The sequence below is a fragment of the Histomonas meleagridis genome (genome assembly GCF_020186115.1).
Source record: "Histomonas meleagridis strain 2922-C6/04-10x chromosome Unknown contig_44, whole genome shotgun sequence".
NCBI lineage: Eukaryota > Parabasalia > Tritrichomonadida > Dientamoebidae > Histomonas > Histomonas meleagridis.
In genome coordinates this window covers 769,923-791,379 of record NW_027150887.1, presented here as the reverse complement: position 1 = coordinate 791,379, position 21,457 = coordinate 769,923, and the positions used below count along the sequence as shown (strand labels likewise).

Sequence of the window (21,457 nt, the reverse complement as noted above, 5' to 3'; positions counted from 1 at the left end):
TTATCAAAGTTACTTCATTTCCTTTCTGAATCACATGTTTCTGAATGTAACTTCTCAGGAAATCCATGTAAATCTCCAATATCAGTACAAAAATGTCAATTTCCAAATTCATTAAAACATATAATACTTAATCACATACATTGGATGCCTTCCAATTTGTATTGTATCCTTCAAATTTCACAGATTTGTAACCATCAGCATATGATAACATTAGCTGATTGTAGAATGAGTAAGCCTGAATGGTCGTCATTTTATAAATCCTTTGGAAATGGTCTTAAATCGCCTAACTTAGTCAGTTTTGTATGGATTGATAATCCAATTCATAACCATCTTTTTTCATTTTTATCTCATACATCAATTAAATTCTTATCTCTTGCTGGCTTTCGAAGCATGGATAAATCATATCTCGGATATCTTGAAAGTGCAAATTTAGAAGCAATAGATCTCCATGGAACGCGTCGAAAACGTGTTCGAGAAATTGACGATGTGATGTTAGCCCTGTCAAAAAACCGCTCGATTTCAATGATTGATATTTCGAATAACCGCATCAACGATAACAACCTCCCCATGCTACTCAAAATGTTGAATTCAGTTAAAAATTATGCTGAAATAATATTTGACGGAAATGACTTTTCAGTTGAAATGCTCACAAAAATTACCCAAGTTTTGGATCAAAGGGCAAATCTTTTGGTTCATTTCCCGGCGGTTTCTGTTTCAAAGCTTTCTGAAGTTTCAGAGCAGACGATGGTAAATTTGAAAAAGAAATTCAGAGGTATTCAAAAGGCGTTTGTCAGAAAAACTTTTTATGATGACTTGTGGAAAATGCTTATTGCAAGAGAATATCCATTCGAAAACAATGAAACTTTTGTTGAAGAACAACCACAGTCATTCTCAGAGAAATCATCTTCTTTGAAAAGTGTCGAAATTAAACCAAAATTAGATGAGATCTCTTGGGAAATCGAATTTGTAGAGCCAATGTTTGATGACTTTTCACTCAAGGAAGAATTAAAGAATCAGTTTACTTTCGAGAAATGTAAAGAAAGACTTTCTGCTTCAAAAAAATAAATTTTATATTAAATTTTTAATAAATTATTTTAAATAAATGTAAATATGTTTTTGTAAATTTAAAATTTAAAGAATTTGAAATTTTTATGCTAAATAATTTGGAAATTTCCTTAAGACGGAATTTGATCTGTTGCAAGATGATTAGTAAATATATTTTTTTATGCAATTGATTTGATGAAATCATCATATTGAAACCTTGCGAAGTCTGAATATTGAAACCTTCTGAGTATAGTTAGAAATTCTTGATCTTGAAGTTCAATCCCAAATTTTTGGAAAACGGCTTTTGTATCTGGCAGTGATATATGCAATCTTTTGTTGCGATCATAACTTTGAAATGCAGTTAGAATTTGAGGAATTTTGTTTTTTGATGATTGTCTGATTTTCATGAGAATTTTATTCAAATCGCACATAACAAACATATCTGGATTTGATTCCATTATTCTTAATGTTTCCTCAAAGGCTTCTTGAAGAATAAACTCATAATTGTTTATATAAAGTGTATTTCCAATGTAAATATCTGTAGGTTGATAAGGTTTTCCTGTTTTAGGATTATTTATTATGGTCTTTTGCAAAAACCTCCCACCATGAAATCCATTATTTGGAATTGTTCTTTCATATATGGAAATTGATAAATCATTTATATAATATTCGATAACGAATTCTCTTACTTGATCTTCTTTATAACGAGAAACCATTGTGGAAATAAATTTTAGTATTGGAGGAGGGTGTAAGTCCATTGTGAAAAAACTTAAAATGCCCGCCAGATTACATTGAATCCATTATGGACATGTTATGTGAAATATACGTTAAGCAGTCCCTTTAGCTGACCAAAGGGATTGCCTTCTTATGGTACTTTCTTCGCAACATATCACGGATAAAGACCTACTAAGGCATCTAATGGATCACTTTTCTCATCAATGTTTCTACAAGTCATTTTTACAAAGACCAATTGAAAAAGATTTACTATATTTAATTGAGAAGGTTAGAGATTATGCACAAAATCCTTCAACATTCATCAGCTTTTTTGGGCTTATTGTTTTCGATAGTAAAAATATTGGAATTTCAAGAATTTCAATGACAAAAATTTTTGGTTTTTCTGGTTCATCTCTTAATCATTTCATAAAACGCAGTAAATGGAAGAAGGTATCAATAAATGATTTTGAGAAAATTCTTCCAGCTGATGTGAAAATTTTCAAAAAAAGTTGGCGTGCATTTGAACTACCAGAGAAGAGTCTTATCCAGGTAGCTCTATCTAACGCACCTCAGTTATATATACAAAATAATTCAGGACCTACAGACTTCCAAAATCATACAGATGTCAATGATTTGTTGCAGTGTTTTTCATGTTTTCAGATGAAATGATATGTTAAATTATCCAAGTGTAATTGTTATATATAAACATGTAAATATATTCATTATTATTTTTCAAAAAAAAATTAAAAAGACCATATTTTTCTTCACTATTTTTAATAAAGTTTGTGACTATGTTTCATAAAACATATTGACAAAAAAATTTAAAAATAACGAATTTCACGAATCTTTCAAATTTAGATATAGAAGTTCATACCATGATACATGTTGCTCAAATCTTTGGGTAGACTAAACTATACCCAAGAAAAAAATACGTTATTTACGATAGAGCACGATAGACATTTTATGGTACAAATGATCGTTCGAAAAAGCAAAAAATTTTGATAAGTTTATATTGTTATAAACAAGATGTCAGCGGTTTATATACAAAACATAATTTACAACAATTGGCAAAAACCATTTCTTTGAAATTTTTTCGAACGATCATTTTTACCATAAAATGTCTATCGTGCTCTATCGTAAATAACATATTTTTCTCGGGGGTATATTTCAGTCTACCCAAATCTTTTGAAGTTTTCTTCTGCTTTGAACCTTTGATTCAAATATTATTTAAATTGTCAAAAAGAACATTGCGAAACATATTTTTAATCAGCCGTTTATTATTTATCCTGACCAAAACGCCATTGCTGCTCCGCCAGCTGCTGGAGAGTATTTTCCTTTCAATTTCCCGTTCTGTTACTAAGAATGTACCAGTCGTTTTGTTTTCGATTTGTATTCCATATTTGTAATCCCATTGGATTTTTTGATTAGTTGAACTGGTGGTTGGTAATGCTGATTTATACATATTTGTGAACTTTGTCAAGAATTCTTTTTGTTCTGGAGTTTCATCAGTAATAAAATCAATTTGGAAAAACGAATTTTTTGTAAAATTAGAGATGCTAATATATGCCGAATAGTCTGTTATATTGAATGATACTTCTTTTGATTCACAGTAAACTTTTTCGTATTTATATTTTCCTAATGAATTAAAATATGACCCATTAGCTTTAAATTTGATATATGGGACAGACGCCGTCATAGATCTCATGGCTTGTTCATACTCTGATTGCGAAATTCGGTTTTTCCATGCCACTGATACGATGTCAGAATCCTTTGATTCTACTGCATAAAGAACCCAGACAACAGGGATTGTGATTACAATGCACATTACCAAAAGTATGATCATATTGTTTATTTTCGGTTTACAATTGTTACTAAATATAATAATCATACCAATAGAAGTAGAAAATAGCATAACAATGAAAACATATAAAATCCAATGAAGAGCTATTACGCCTCGGTCTACTTCAAGGAATTCAAGATTAGGATTATCATCTTTTGTTTTATTATGTAGACCAGATGAAATAAAAAACGAAAGAAAGAAGAAAATTGTGAAAAAACCAATCAAAGAAACGCATACGATTATTTCAGTCCATGGAATTTTAATTGGAATTTTTGGGTGATCTTCTTGAATATTGACATTTTCAAAATTGTTTGGTGGAACATCAGCTTCCGCTTCTGCGCCTGGAAGAATCTCCTGATTGACATTTTCAAAATTGGTTGGTGGAACATCAGCTTCCGCTTCAGCTTCTGGAAGAATCTCCTGATTTACATACGTATGTTTTTTGACAGCTTCTTCTTCTTCGATATCCATTTTCCCTGTGAATTCAACACATAACTTTAATTAATTCAAAAAAACAAGGTTAAAAAACTGCCCGTTGTAAATTAAAACAACGTTTAAAGTCTTTCAAAAAGGTTTGGGAATAGTTTCTTGCAATTGCAAGGTTTGCAAAAACGTATATAGCTGACATCTTAAGATCTTTATATTATGAATATATAACATATACACGATTTACATGATCATGATGATCAATAAGAATATAAGAATGATATAATGAATAACACGAGATAAATTTATTTTTTCATTCATAAAAGTGACTTTTGTATGGGGTTACATTTTTCGATTTTACAGATAACTCGAATACAGGAGAAATATTTTATGGAATCATAAAAGTAATAATCAAGAAGAACATTTAACAACAAATGAAAAAGTAATTATAAATACTGATGAATTAAATATCGGTGAATATACTATACATATATTTAGTAATGAAGTTTGTGATACACAAGTTTCTGTTGTTGTTAATGGTACATTTAATCATAATGATGTAACTACAAATCAAAAGTATTTAACTTTCCAAGAAGATTCAAAAAGTATAGCAAAATCACTTGGTACATGTGAGAATGGTGTAATGAAATGTCCTGGTCCATATAATGGTAGCTTATGTCAAACAGAATTAAATTCATTAAAGAGAGGTTCGGTGGATTATACAATACCAGAAAATGGTTAAATGTAACTCATTGTTTCTTCAAATAATGTAAAGCCTGCATCGATTAAAATTTCAGCAACGTCAGATTGTAATTTAACAAATTATGTAACAATTTCGATCTAAATCTTGATGTTACCAATACCTATTTCATGATATTCAACAATAACAATAAAAGCAATGAATATGTCATAGAATATAACGTTGATTATATTGTTGAACCTACAGAAGAAGAAGAAGAAACTCAAATTTCTTCAGAACATCAAACGAAATCAAGCATTGAAAAATATGAAATTGAACAGAGCGGTATTGAAAAGTCTGAAATTGAACAGAGCGGTATTGAAAAGTCTGAAATTGAACAGAGCGGTATTGAAAAATATGAAATTGAACAGAGCGGTATTGAAAAATATGAAATTGAACAGAGCGGTATTGAAAAATATGAAATTGAACAGAGCGGTATTGAAAAGTCTGAAATTGAACAGAGCGGTATTGAAAAGTCTGAAGCTGAATCACGCACTGATACTAATAATGGTGCTGTGACACCTTTCGATCAAAGTTCTTCTAACTTAAGTGATAACGGTAATAGAAATGGTTTCTCTGTGTTCGGATTAGAAGAAACTTTGTAGATAATGATAATAGTTTTAATTGTAGGTGTGGTGTTTGTGTTAATTGTTTCAATTATTGTAGTCACTGTTTTGTCTAAAAAGAATAATAGTGTAAGTAGTTTCTCATTCCTACATATATATTTTTGCCATTTTGAGCCTCAAACATTTGTATGTATTAAATTGTAAAATTTGATTTACAATATTTAATTCCTTTTTCAAGATTCACTTTTTTTTTTTTTAGAATATGATACAAGAACTTTATCAGCAGTAGTTGGCTATAATGCATTTTTCTAGCGAATTCCTAAAATTTTCAAAAAATAAAAAATTGAAATCACATGCATGTGCCTAATGATGATACTACCATAAGCACATAAGATAAAAATTTGAATAATCTATCAACTAGCTTGAAATTCCTAATTAAGCTAGAGAAAGCTGTATTCAGTTTAACCGAAGAAAATTTTCAGGCTTCAGTTAAAAAAGTATTGGGATATTTTGATTTAAATTTTCCAGAGACATTTAATACCATTATAAGTAACATCATCATTAATTCATTTGCATCATCAAACCATGAATTTGATATTTACTTAAATTTTTTTAAAACACTTCAAACGAAAGAAGAAGAAATTAATCAAAATATCGGTAATCTAATATCAATTTTTATTAAGTATATATCTGGAATTGGTACACAAGAATCTCACTATGTGATAGCGCAAATGATTGAACAAAGTTTAATTGATTCAAATATCACTAAAAAAATTCAATCATTATATTTTGCACATTATAAAACAGAAGAAGAAAACAAAAAACAAACCAATAGAAATGATCCAATTGTATCTGCCTTTTTAAAAAATTACGAAGAGTTATCAAAGAATGATTGGGAACTTCATAAACAATTAATTAAAATTGGACATAATCCGAATGAAATTGCGAAAATAATTCGAAATGATGAAATCGAAAAACTTCAAGAAATATCATCACAAAATATATTTAATTTCGATCAAAAAATTGAACCATCACTTTATGAAAGATGTTCATTTGTTAATACAGAAAATGTTACATTAATTGATTATCCAGCATTTTTTTTCTTCAATTAAATGTTTTAAATATTTACTTATGAATAATGCTAATGTAAATAATGCATGTAAATATGCAATTGCTGGTGGAAATGAAGAAATCATTCATTTATGTGAACAAAATCATTCATCATTTGAAGGTGCAAATGAAACAGCAATACAATTCCATAAAAATAATATCTTTAAATATATTTATGAAAATGGAAATATATCAAATGCTGATGAAAAAATCAATGCAGTAGTTTGTATTAATGAGGATAATTATGAAATTTTAACATTTTTAGAAGATAAAGGTATAAGAGTCAACAGCAATGTTGTAAATGCATCAGCAAAAAATGGAAATTTATATCTCGTTAAATACTTCATTCAAAATATTGTCTCTTGCGTCATTTAAATGCATTGCTGCCAATAATAACAAATGAATACAAAACTTATTCTTTCATAAGATGTAAACAATTCCAAGGCATATTATTTCCTGCTAGTGCGTGGTTCATTAAATTGGAATTAGCAGTTATTCAACAACATTTTGCACTTATTACTATATTTAACATGAAATTAATTTCGTTCTTACAAAGTATCAAATGCATTTCTACATATTATTTTTTATTCAATATCTTTCTTTTACATAACGCTTAAGACATCTTCGAAATGCATTCAGGGTTATGTATTTCTTCCCAAATCTTGTCTGTATCCGATGGTATTTCTGGGGCATCGAATGTCATATTCGAGATTTTGATGGATGAATAACGAAATGGTAACGAACCCAAACGATACGCATATCCAGCGCCCGACCAAAACGCCATCATAGTTTTGCCAATTTGTGGAGCGTACTGTCCTTCCAATGTCCCATCCTTCGTAACAAAGTATGTGCCGTTCGTTTGGTATTCGAATTGTACTCCATATTTGAAATCCCAATCATATGAGTTTCCGTTCGATGAGGTTTGTGGTAATGCTAATTTATACATCTCTGCGAATTTGGTGATATAATCCTTTTGTTCTTGTGTTTCATCAATCATCAAGTCAATTTTGAAATATGAATCTTTGGTAAATTCGGTTATATTATAAATGGCTGAATAGTTTGTGATATTGTATTTTATCTCTTTTGCAGTACAACGAACATATTCATACGTAAGTCCTTTGACTCTATTTAAATATGATGTTGATGCTTTGAAGATAAGATATGGTGTGCCTGAGATGTTATTTATGGCTTGCTCATACTGCGCTTGTGAAATTCGTTCGTACCATGCATAGAATACAATGTTAGTGGCATATACAAGTATCGGATATACAATCCAAAGTGAACATACTGCAACCGAGAAAAAAATTAAAAAACAAAGAGTAACACTGAAATACTTATCTTCAACATGAAAGTATTGAACTGAAATTATAACTAGAGGAATAGAGATAATTAATCCGATAAAACAAAAATACGTGACCCAGTGTAAAACTATTACACTGGCTGGTACTTCCATGTACTCGAGATTAGGGTTTTCTTTCTTATTTTTATTATATTGACTTGACGGTACAAAAAATGTACAAAAGAAAAGAATTGTGAAAAAAACAACCAAAGCTCCGCATACGATTATCGCAACCCATGGGATTTTAAGTTTGACACTTTCTGGTTTATCTTCTGAGATAGCGAAATTTTCTAAAGTATCTGGTGGAAGGTCAGCTTCAATTTCAGCTTCAGGATAGATCTCTTGGTTTATAGCCATCTTTTTGGCAGCTTCTTCCTCTGCTTCCATTAAAAAATGGAGTTAAAGGATTTGTAACTGCCGATATTTCAGGGTGAAATTCAATTGTTGAAAATTGACTTTTTGAATATGGGGTTTTTCTGTTTTATCCCTTCGAACGTTGGTGCAGAACGGTTACTATTATACAAATAAAATAAAATTATCTTGTTATTCTTATGCTCATAATTCTCTATAAATATTTGGTGGAGATTAAGAATAATAGTAAATGATATAATTGAATCTTTATAAGACAAAAACTCTTATTTAGAGATATATATAGGATCTGAAGTTCTGGGCAAGTTTTGATATTAGTGTCACTTTTTTCTCTCAAGGGTTATTTGATCGTTTTTAATTCAAAAAAAAAAATGGAAATATACTATTTAATAATTTTTTGAATTCATTAAGTATAATAATTATTATATGAGGATGTCTTTAATTCAAAAAAATGGAAATATACTATTTAAACAATCTCCATTTTTTTGGAATTAGTTATAACATTTTTCAATTTATTACATTATAATTTATTCTTATTTGTAATTTTAAAATTTCATCACTATCTTTACGAATATTTTGCTAAAGAATCCTTATCGACACTCAACCCCAATTTTTCTTGAAATTTACCATTTTAATTATTTAAATATTATCCAACATAAATCAATATATCAACCTTGTCCTTTTGAAATGAGTTAATTCAAATTTACTTTGATTCAATATTTAATTTTATGAAAATGTGTTGTATCCTATTTACATAGAAAATAATTTATCATCATCAATAATCATCCAAAAAATTTAATATCGTCTTTAAATTTTTTATGCATAAAATTGTGTTGAATAAACTCAATGTTAAAATGGAAAACAATCGGTTTATATTGAAATTCATTTCAAAAAAGCATATCGTACTATTCATTTTATGCACTTATTCCATGGTATAAAATCACATCATTTTATTTAAACATAAATGCTTACTTATGAAATTATTTTGTTTATTGCCTTAATAAGTCATGTTCATTGCGATATATCAACTGAACTTAATATATCAGATCATCCAATCATTAATGAAGGAGATATTGCTAAAAAATTTTATATAAAAAAACTTATCATATGGAATGGTGTATATACAATTGGAAAAAATGCATTTATTTCATGGATATCATTAATAGAGGTTGAAATTCATGATTCTACAACAATAATTGATGATGGAGCTTTTATGAATTGTGTTAAATTACAAACAATTATCTTTGGAAAAAACATTGAAAGTATTGGAAACTCTGCTTTTGAAAACTGTATGGATTTAATTGAAGTTATTCTCCCCAATGGAATTAAATACCTTGGTTCCAATTCGTTTAACTCTTGTGCTTGTCTTATAAATGTTTTCCTTGGAAACAGTTTGGTAACAATATCACAATATGCTTTCTCATTATGTATTTCCATAGAAAAAATTAAAATTCCAAAAACAGTACAAATAATTGAAGCTTCAGCTTTTAAAAGTTGCTTAAAAATGCGTTCAATAGAATTTCTTGGTGAAGATTTGACCGAAATTAGTGGTTACACATTTTCTGGCTGTACAAACTTATTAGAAATTATTCTCCCAAACTCAATCATTTCAATAGGATTGTTCGCATTTGAAGAGTGTAAAAGCATGAAAAAGATATTTATCGGTAGGTCTGTTAAATATATTGATTCCAGGGCTTTTATCGATTGTATTTCTTTAGTTAATATTGAAGTAAGTCAAGATAATTTGAATTTTACAAATCTTGAAGGTGATGGTGTTTTATATGATAAAAATTATGATACAATCATTCGGTTCCCAGAAGGAAAAGAAATTGATCATTATTTCATCCCTGAAAGCATTAAAATAATTGACAAAAATGCATTTCGTGATTGTGTACATATTAGATATGTTTATACTAATAATAATTTAATTGAATTTAAAATTTCTTCTTTCGAAGGATGTAAACAATTACAAGAAATGGTATTTCCTGATAGTGTAAAAATTATCGAATATTGTGCATTCCAATCATGTGAAAATTTGGTCAAGATTGTAATTGGAAGTGGTATTCAAGAAATTCAATTTACTGCATTTAAACAATGCACTTCATTGAAATGTATCTATTACTATGGTGATAAAGAACCATCAATTCAACAAAATGCCTTTTTGTTTATTAATACAACGACTGTTATGACATTAAATTCGTATGAAGGCTTAACATTTGGTGAATTAAACATAACGAAAGGAGAACCCTTTGATGATTGTCCTCCAATTGAAAACAGGCCCAAAATCACAGATAATGAACGAAATGAATAAATATGACTTAAGAGTCAAACAATTAAATGAGTAAAAAATACTCAATTAATTAAATTTTTAAATTTAAGAAAACATAAAAACTTCGATGTTATCTTTACACAATATCTCATTAATTATCACATACATTTCACATTATGTACCTCACCCCAAAACTCATCTGTTTCAGATGGAATTTCAAATGTTATATTAGTAATTGCGATGGTTGAATAACGAACTGGCATCGAAGCCAATCGGTAAGCATATCCAATTCCAGACCAAAACGCCATCATAGTTTTACCTATTGTTGGAGAGTATTGGCCTTCCAATTTTCCATCTTTCGTAACGAAGTATTTACTTGTTGTTATAGAGTCAATTTTAACTCCATAAGCGAGATTCCATCGAATTGTTTTTCCATTCGAAGAAGTTTGTGGTAATGATACACTATACAAATCAGCGAATTTTGTAATAAATTCCTTTTGTTCTGGTGTTTCATCACTAAGAAAATTAAATTGGAAATACGAATCTTTTGTATATTCGGCTATATCATAATTTGATGAATAGTTTGTTATGTTAAATTTTATCTCTTTTGATTCACAAGAAGCTGATTCATACTCTGAGATCGAATATGATCCAGTAGCAGAAAATGAAATATATGGAACATCACATGTCACAGAATTTATGATTTGTTCATATTCAGTCGGATTAATTAAGTTATTCCATGCAGTGTTGACGGCTTCTGTCTTTTTTATTAAAAATGGATTAACAAAATATAGAGAAAGTACACCGCTTCCAAAGATAAAAATAGCAATTGCTCCAAACGCATAATTAAGGTTTGTAGAATGACAATATATCATAAGATGAATAGAGAAGAGTAACAAAATGATAAAACATTCGAAAAGCCAATGAACATTACATTGGATGGAACTGTTAAAAAATCAAAATTTGGGTTTTCTTTCTTAGTTTTGTTGTACTGAGAAAGTGGAACAAAAAATGAACAGAAGAAAACAATTGTGAAAAAAAACATTAATGATCCACACATAATTGCTGTGATAGTATATGGTTTAATTGATTTTTCTTTTTCTGGATTATCTTCTGAGATATTAAGATTTTCAAAATTATCTGGCGGAATGTCAGTTTTAATTTTTGTGTCAGGACACATATCCTGACTCAAAATTTTATCATCATTATATAAAGTTCTTTCTTTTTCCGAAAAAAATTGAATGGTTTATACTTCTAACAAAATTTTCCTCTTTCAATTTGTTTCTGAGAACCGAACCAATTTGCAAATGCATAAGCATTGCAAAGCTTCTCTTTCTAATTATCTCAATAAAATACGAGAACATTAACGACAAACTAAGGTATAAATTCAGGTCACATAAAAATGAAGCAACAGGAAAAGAACTTGTAGCAATTGAAAAAAGGTTTCATGATTTAATAAAATATCGTAATAGATTCAACAAAGATGTTGACTTTTCTAAACTCGAAATGCCAAAGATAACACCCGAATTGGCAACGCATGAAATGGAAGAATTTTTTGCAGTACCAGGAATGTATGGAGGATTCTCATATAAACTTGTTAAAAATGGCAACGTATCTCAATAGGGGTAAATAAATCTTCAGTAAAACAGTGAATTATTTTCAACATTTTGTTTAATTTCTTCATTTATAAAAACCACATTATCTAAAAGGATTTGATATTAAATTTTAATACCAAAAGCATAAAATTCTTTTATTTATTTTATTCTAATAATTTCAAATTTCGCAATAATATTTGGGAATTACTAACAATTTTTGAGACACCACTGATTTTGTCACCTTAAAACGGTTACTTAAAAATACTTATTCTTTATATATGGTATTTTTGAAATATCACATCTTCAATGATTTAGAGAGATAGTTGAATTACGTTTTTGAACGGGTTCTGGAAGTAATGAAAGAAAATGGTATTTTATCATCATAAATAATTTTTTTATAAAGATTTTACTCAAAAATGGATAATGAAAAAAGGAATTCCTTTAAAAAATAAAAAATAACACCAATAAGGTTTTGTAAAATCATTTATTTAAATCTGGTAATGAATCAATATTGATAATAAACGACCTATTCCATGCAATGTTTCTTTTTTTTACAAGATGATATAATAACATCTAAAATATTCATTTAAATAATTCAACTATTTCTGTAAAACCTTTTATAGATGCTTTATTAAGTGCTGTGTCAAAAACTTTGAATATATTCCAAATAGTATTTTGAAATATTAACTTCATATAATAAATATTAAATATAACATTTAAATATCTTTAATATTAATATCAACTTTTTTTTGTTGAAGAAGTAGTTTAACTATTTCTGTTTTACCATTTAAAGATGCACAAATAAGTGCTGTACTAAATATTATAAACAATTTCCAAATATTCGCAATAAACATCAAATTATTAAAACAAACTTTAAAGAAAACAAATAAATATTTTGAGCATTAGTATCGATTCCTTTTTGTTCAAGAAGTAATTTTACTATTTCTGCATGGCCAAAATAAGATGCATACATAAGCGCTGTCCAAAATAATTTAAATAATATCCAAATATTATTTTGAAAATTGAAATTATCAAAACAAACAATAAATAAAATAAATAAATATTTTGAGCATTAATATCGATCTCTTTTTGCTCAAGAAGTAATTTAACCATTTCAATTCGACAAAATCTAGATGAATACATAAGTGATGTCCAAAATATTTAAAATATTTTCCAAATATTATTTAGAAATATTAAATTATTATAATAAATATAAAATAAAGCAAATAAATATCTTTAATATTAATATCAATTCCTTCTTGTTCAAGAAGTAATTTAGCAGTTTCTATATTACCTTTATAAGATGCATTCATAAATGCTGTCATAAATAATTTAAATAAATTCCAAATATTATTTTGAAATACCAAATTATTAAAATAAATTTCAAATAAAACATTTAAATATCTTTAATGTTAATATCAATACCTTTTTGCTCAAGAAGTAATTTAAATATATCTAAATGACCTTTTTCAGATGCCAAAATAAGTGGTGTATCAAATAATTTAAATAATTTCCAAATATTATTTTGAAATATAAAATTATTTAAATAAATATCAAATAAAACGAATAAATATTTTTCACATTAACATCAATTCCTTCTTGTTCAAGAAGTAATTTAACTATTTCTGTATAACCATATTTAGATGCAAAGATAATTGCTTTCCAAAATAATATAAATAATTTCCAAAAATTATATTGAAATATAAAATTATATAAATTTATTTTATCTTTAGCATTAATATCAATTCCTTCTTGCTCAAGAAGTAATTGAACTATTTCTGTATGACCATTTACAGATGCTTCCATAAGTGCTGTTTGAAATAATTTAAATAATTTCCAAAATTTATTTTGAAATACAAAATTATTAAAATATATATCAATTAAAACAAAGAAATACTTTTAGCATTAATATCAATTCCTTCTTGCTTTAAAATATATTCAACAAGTTCAATATTTCCTGAATCTGCAGAGAATATTAAAATATCTTTTGGAAATGGATATTCTTTTAGAAAATGTTTGATGAGATAAAGATTCCCATTACTTGCTGTACTGTTAATAATATTTTCACTGATTTCCAAACCATTTTTCTGTAAATACGTAAAAATTTCAGTGTTCCATAACTTAATGCATAGGCTCCCTAATTCTTCTACATTATCAATGTTTCCTATTTTATTTTCATAAAGATATTTAAATATATCATTTTTATGGAATTCAATTGCTGTTTTATATGCATCTTTAAATGATGAATGATTTTGTTCACATAAATGAATGATTTCAATGTTTCCACCTGCAATCGCATATTTACCTGTATTTGTTACATCCGCATCATTCATAAGTAAATATTTAAAACATTTAACTGATGAAAAAAATGCTGCATAATCAATTAATGTAACATAATGATTAATAAACGAGCATCTTTCATAAAGTGATGGTTCAATTGTTTGATTAAAATCAAATTTTTCGTGTGATGATACTTTTTGAAGTTTTTCTACTTCATCATTTCGAATTATTTTTGCAATTTCATTTGGATTAACTCCTTCTTCAATATATTTCTTATGAAGTTCCCAATCATTCTTTGATAATTCTTTAATGTTTCCAATGATTTGTTCAAAATAACCAAGATTTTTTTGAATTTCATCTTTAGACATATAGTGGATAAAATACGGATTGGCGTCATTTTCTAATAATTTTGAATCAAGAATATTATGTTCATACATTTTTAAAAGTGGATAGTTTGCTTCTTTATTATTGCGCCTAAAATGAAGAATATAATTCACAAAATTATTGAAAATATAATATTTAACCTGATTAATTTCTTGAAATTCTTTAATTTCTTTCATAAAATCTAAATATATATCAAAATCGTTTTTTTGATCTAAAATACAGTTAAAAATAAATTGGCTTATAATTACATTAAAAGAAAATGGATAACTATAATCAAATATGGAAATAATTGATTGAACTGATTGAGAAATATTTTCGTTATTTAAATCAAATATGATTCGTTGAATTGATTCAATGATTTCTATTTCCTTTATTCCAGAATTTTGTTGTTTTTTATTTATTTTTTCAAGCACAACTAAAAAATGATGTTTGATCCCCCCGAAAACACGTTTACAGAAACCGCCAATATTGAACTAAAAATGAAAGAAAGATTTTCCAAATATAAATTATTTATTAATACAAAATAGGTTCCTGTTACATAAGTACAAGCCAACTACACTAAGTTATTAATTGATATTTTTATAGGAAAAATTAAATAATTTACAAAATTCGGTGGATTAAATAATATAAATATTCTTTTGTAATAAACATTAATTCATATGTTAAAGAAATTTTCCATTTACAACTTAATATTAACCATATTATTTTCAATGTAAATATCACAATTTAATATAAAAAAATAGAACATTTAACAGATTTAAAAAATGATATGCTCTACCTACCCAGCTATCGTTACTTCATATTTTGATCAAATTAATGTAGTTTGGTATTTTCAATTAAAAGTTCATTTCCTTACTTATAAACTTCAATGAAGAAAACTCAACAACTTATTGAAAAGTTTTTACCAATATAAAAAGACATTAATCAAAAATTTATTATCAAATCAAAAGAGCATTCATTCAGCTCCAACACATCTCTATATAAAACACAGCATTCATTCAGATACAACACACCTCTATATCAAACACAGCATTCATTCATATACAACACATCTCTGTATCAAACACAGCATTCATTCATATATAACACATCTCTATATCAAACACAGCATTCATTCATATACAACACATCTCTATATCAAACACAGCATTCATTCATATACAACACATCTCTATATCAAACACAGCATTCATTCATATATAACACATCTCTGTATCAAACACAGCATTCATTCATATACAACACATCTCTATATCAAACACAGCATTCATTCATATACAACACATCTCTGTATCAAACACAGCATTCATTCATATACAACACATCTCTGTATCAAACACAGCATTCATTCATATACAACACATCTCTATATCAAACACAGCATTCATTCATATACAACACATCTCTGTATCAAACACAGCATTCATTCATATACAACACATCTCTGTATCAAACACAGCATTCATTCATATATAACACATCTCTATATCAAACACAGCATTCATTCATATATAACACATCTCTGTATCAAACACAGCATTCATTCATATACAACACATCTCTATATCAAACACAGCATTCATTCATATACAACACATCTCTGTATCAAACACAGCATTCATTCATATACAACACATCTCTGTATCAAACACAGCATTCATTCATATACAACACATCTCTGTATCAAACACAGCATTCATTCATATACAACACATCTCTATATCAAACACAGCATTCATTCATATATAACACATCTCTGTATCAAACACAGCATTCATTCATATACAACACATCTCTGTATCAAACACAGCATTCATTCATATACAACACATCTCTGTATCAAACACAGCATTCATTCATATACAACACATCTCTATATCAAACACAGCATTCATTCATATACAACACATCTCTATATCAAACACAGCATTCATTCATATACAACACATCTCTGTATCAAACACAGCATTCATTCATATACAACACATCTCTATATCAAACACAGCATTCATTCATATACAACACATCTCTATATCAAACACAGCATTCATTCATATACAACACATCTCTATATCAAACACAGCATTCATTCATATACAACACATCTCTATATCAAACACAGCATTCATTCATATACAACACATCTCTATATCAAACACAGCATTCATTCATATACAACACATCTCTATATCAAACACAGCATTCATTCATATACAACACATCTCTGTATCAAACACAGCATTCATTCATATACAACACATCTCTATATCAAACACAGCATTCATTCATATACAACACATCTCTATATCAAACACAGCATTCATTCATATATAACACATCTCTGTATCAAACACAGCATTCATTCATATACAACACATCTCTGTATCAAACACAGCATTCATTCATATACAACACATCTCTGTATCAAACACAGCATTCATTCATATACAACACATCTCTGTATCAAACACAGCATTCATTCATATACAACACATCTCTGTATCAAACACAGCATTCATTCATATACAACACATCTCTATATCAAACACAGCATTCATTCATATACAACACATCTCTATATCAAACACAGCATTCATTCATATATAACACATCTCTGTATCAAACACAGCATTCATTCATATACAACACATCTCTATATCAAACACAGCATTCATTCATATACAACACATCTCTATATCAAACACAGCATTCATTCATATACAACACATCTCTATATCAAACACAGCATTCATTCATATACAACACATCTCTGTATCAAACACAGCATTCATTCATATACAACACATCTCTATATCAAACACAGCATTCATTCATATACAACACATCTCTATATCAAACACAGCATTCATTCATATACAACACATCTCTATATCAAACACAGCATTCATTCATATACAACACATCTCTATATCAAACACAGCATTCATTCATATATAACACATCTCTGTATCAAACACAGCATTCATTCATATACAACACATCTCTATATCAAACACAGCATTCATTCATATACAACACATCTCTATATCAAACACAGCATTCATTCATATATAACACATCTCTGTATCAAACACAGCATTCATTCATATACAACACATCTCTGTATCAAACACAGCATTCATTCATATACAACACATCTCTGTATCAAACACAGCATTCATTCATATACAACACATCTCTATATCAAACACAGCATTCATTCATATACAACACATCTCTATATCAAACACAGCATTCATTCATATACAACACATCTCTGTATCAAACACAGCATTCATTCATATACAACACATCTCTATATCAAACACAGCATTCATTCATATACAACACATCTCTATATCAAACACAGCATTCATTCATATACAACACATCTCTATATCAAACACAGCATTCATTCATATACAACACATCTCTGTATCAAACACAGCATTCATTCATATACAACACATCTCTATATCAAACACAGCATTCATTCATATACAACACATCTCTATATCAAACACAGCATTCATTCATATACAACACATCTCTATATCAAACACAGCATTCATTCATATACAACACATCTCTGTATCAAACACAGCATTCATTCATATACAACACATCTCTGTATCAAACACAGCATTCATTCATATACAACACATCTCTGTATCAAACACAGCATTCATTCATATACAACACATCTCTATATCAAACACAGCATTCATTCATATACAACACATCTCTATATCAAACACAGCATTCATTCATATATAACACATCTCTATATCAAACACAGCATTCATTCATATACAACACATCTCTGTATCAAACACAGCATTCATTCATATACAACACATCTCTATATCAAACACAGCATTCATTCATATACAACACATCTCTATATCAAACACAGCATTCATTCATATACAACACATCTCTGTATCAAACACAGCATTCATTCATATACAACACATCTCTATATCAAACACAGCATTCATTCATATATAACACATCTCTGTATCAAACACAGCATTCATTCATATATAACACATCTCTGTATCAAACACAGCATTCATTCATATATAACACATCTCTGTATCAAACACAGCATTCATTCATATACAACACATCTCTATATCAAACACAGCATTCATTCATATACAACACATCTCTATATCAAACACAGCATTCATTCATATACAACACATCTCTATATCAAACACAGCATTCATTCATATACAACACATCTCTATATCAAACACAGCATTCATTCATATACAACACATCTCTATATCAAACACAGCATTCATTCATATACAACACATCTCTATATCAAACACAGCATTCATTCATATACAACACATCTCTATATCAAACACAGCATTCATTCATATACAACACATCTCTATATCAAACACAGCATTCATTCATATATAACACATCTCTGTATCAAACACAGCATTCATTCATATACAACACATCTCTATATCAAACACAGCATTCATTCATATACAACACATCTCTATATCAAACACAGCATTCATTCATATACAACACATCTCTATATCAAACACAGCATTCATTCATATACAACACATCTCTGTATCAAACACAGCATTCATTCATATACAACACATCTCTATATCAAACACAGCATTCATTCATATACAACACATCTCTATATCAAACACAGCATTCATTCATATATAACACATCTCTGTATCAAACACAGCATTCATTCATATACAACACATCTCTATATCAAACACAGCATTCATTCATATATAACACATCTCTGTATCAAACACAGCATTCATTCATATATAACACATCTCTATATCAAACACAGCATTCATTCATATACAACACATCTCTGTATCAAACACAGCATTCATCACCAGTCAAAAGAGTATTCATTCATTTCTATTAAATGCGCCAAACGAATATTTATTTCACTGTTTAATAACCAAATTCATCTAAAACTTCTTAATTTCCTCTGCCAAAAACTTTGCGTACTCTCCATAGTTCATCTGTGATATGTTCAACAACGTTATCTTCGGCCGTGTTTCGTTGTTGTACTCCTCCGCTCGTATTCTGCACTTGAACTGGAACTCCTGGAACAGGTTATTCCTGAACAGGCGCCTCCTGTCCGGCTCCTCCGTGAGCGCTGCGCATTCGCTCGCCCACTCCGCCGCCGTGTATCCGATCAGCGCCTTGCCGAAGTTGTCGTCCCCGAGCGCGGATATGTAAGTCGAGCCCGAGTAGTCCTGCGCCTTGAACGAGAATGCGAAGCGCGGCTTCGGCTCGTTCGTTTGGTTCTTACATTTCGGGCAGAAGTACATATTTGTGTCTTGTGTCAGTTGCATTCCTTTGTTACTACATGCGGGGTTAGGGCATGCATTATAAAAGATGTTACGTGACACATTTAGATCAACAAAATATCCATAAAAAGTGAAATAATCTGATGAATCAACTCGTTGACCTAATCCTTTGTCATTGATCTCTGACAAATATATAATTTGTGAGGAACCGCCAGAGCCGCCGAAACCGCCGCCAGATGCAAATGAAAATTGTTCAACTTGATCTGCATTATGCATATACCATTGTTGCAACTGTTGTACTTCTTGATCATCACTTGAATATTTGATGATGGAATTGTTGCCAACACTAATTTGTTTGCCATGGAAATCAGTGATTCGGCCATCCTTGATGATTAATGGGATCCCTGTTCCTTGGTCTTCGGGGAAATTACGTGCCTCGTCTCCCCATAGTGTTACTTCCATCTTAATACCCGAGTCATCGGCAATGATAACCCGCCTCTTAACCGTCGGACCATTTTTCGTCTGAACTTCGGAGGTTTGATCGAATTGTACAACGATACCGACGATATCCGCAAACGTATTCTCTTTGCGGTTTTCGATGTCACTGAGCTTAGTGAAGTTGTACGAGAGGCCGCCGATCGTGTTGTCGTCCTCTGTAAGCTCAAAACGTGTCGTTGAATCAAATGTTATCTCATAGTCCCCAACAGTGTTGAAACTCTTATTCGCAAGTTTGACTTTGCCACCAGTAACAATATATGTGCGCTCAACTTCAATGATGTCATAAAAGTTGTTGGCAGTCTCGCCAAAGAATGTTCCTCGGATTTCACCTGTGTGATCTTTAAGAGTGACACTAAATAATCGACCTGCACCTCGAGCATTATGGAATTCTTTCATTGGCGTCTTAAGAACTACACGCCCTTTGATGGACCACGTTTGGATATATGGAGTTAATGAGGAGATGGAAATGTATGACCCGCGATTAACTGGGCGCATTGGTTGTGGCTTTGATTCTGTGCGAGTTGATGGCGGTGGAGGGGGAGGTGGATGAGCTGGTGCGTTTTGTGATGTGTTGGATGAAGTAGGCGCACCTCCAGATGATGATGCACTTGCATCTAAGCGTTTGGGCTTGCCAATACAACCATCTGGATTGCTGTCAAGGACATCAAGCTTTAAAATAATAAACATAACTTTTCCTCCTTGTGATTCGCTAACATTATATGATGGAACTCGAACAACTGAATATCGAGTAAGAGTACCTTCATTAATTAAATGATTGAGTTGTGAAGAAAGTGTTGCAGAAGTATAAAATTCTCCATCAGAAAGTGCAATTCGAAATCGTTGAGGTTTCGCTGAATGTTCTTTATATTGAACAACTTGAAGGATTGGATCTTTAATCTCTCTCCTGCTGTTGACAATATCATTTAAACAGCCTGTAGTTAAGTGATAACTGGATGACAT

At 29.4% G+C, this 21,457-nt stretch overlaps 4 protein-coding genes across 4 annotated transcripts; 2 read left to right on the top strand and 2 right to left on the bottom strand.

Annotated features, from left to right (window-relative positions):
• Positions 1-201: 201 nt before the first annotated feature.
• On the top strand, positions 202-1,065 carry GO595_006542 (Leucine Rich Repeat family protein; the record flags this gene model as incomplete). The annotated part of the gene is made up of 1 exon (XM_067919906.1): positions 202-1,065. The coding sequence occupies one exon, from the start codon at positions 202-204 to the stop codon at positions 1,063-1,065; it is 864 nt and encodes a 287-aa protein (XP_067773420.1).
• A 3,829-nt stretch (positions 1,066-4,894) lies between these two features.
• Positions 4,895-5,368, top strand: GO595_006541 (nucleoporin; the record flags this gene model as incomplete). Its single annotated transcript, XM_067919905.1, has 1 exon — positions 4,895-5,368. The coding sequence occupies one exon, from the start codon at positions 4,895-4,897 to the stop codon at positions 5,366-5,368; it is 474 nt and encodes a 157-aa protein (XP_067773419.1).
• Positions 5,369-7,052: 1,684 nt separating this feature from the next.
• On the bottom strand, positions 7,053-8,165 carry GO595_006540 (uncharacterized protein; the record flags this gene model as incomplete). Its single annotated transcript, XM_067919904.1, has 1 exon — positions 7,053-8,165. One exon carries the CDS (start codon positions 8,163-8,165, stop codon positions 7,053-7,055), a length of 1,113 nt encoding a protein of 370 aa, XP_067773418.1.
• An 11,489-nt stretch (positions 8,166-19,654) lies between these two features.
• On the bottom strand, positions 19,655-21,457 carry GO595_006539 (Replication protein A 70 kDa DNA-binding subunit; the record flags this gene model as incomplete). Its single annotated transcript, XM_067919903.1, has 1 exon — positions 19,655-21,457. The coding sequence occupies one exon, from the start codon at positions 21,455-21,457 to the stop codon at positions 19,655-19,657; it is 1,803 nt and encodes a 600-aa protein (XP_067773417.1).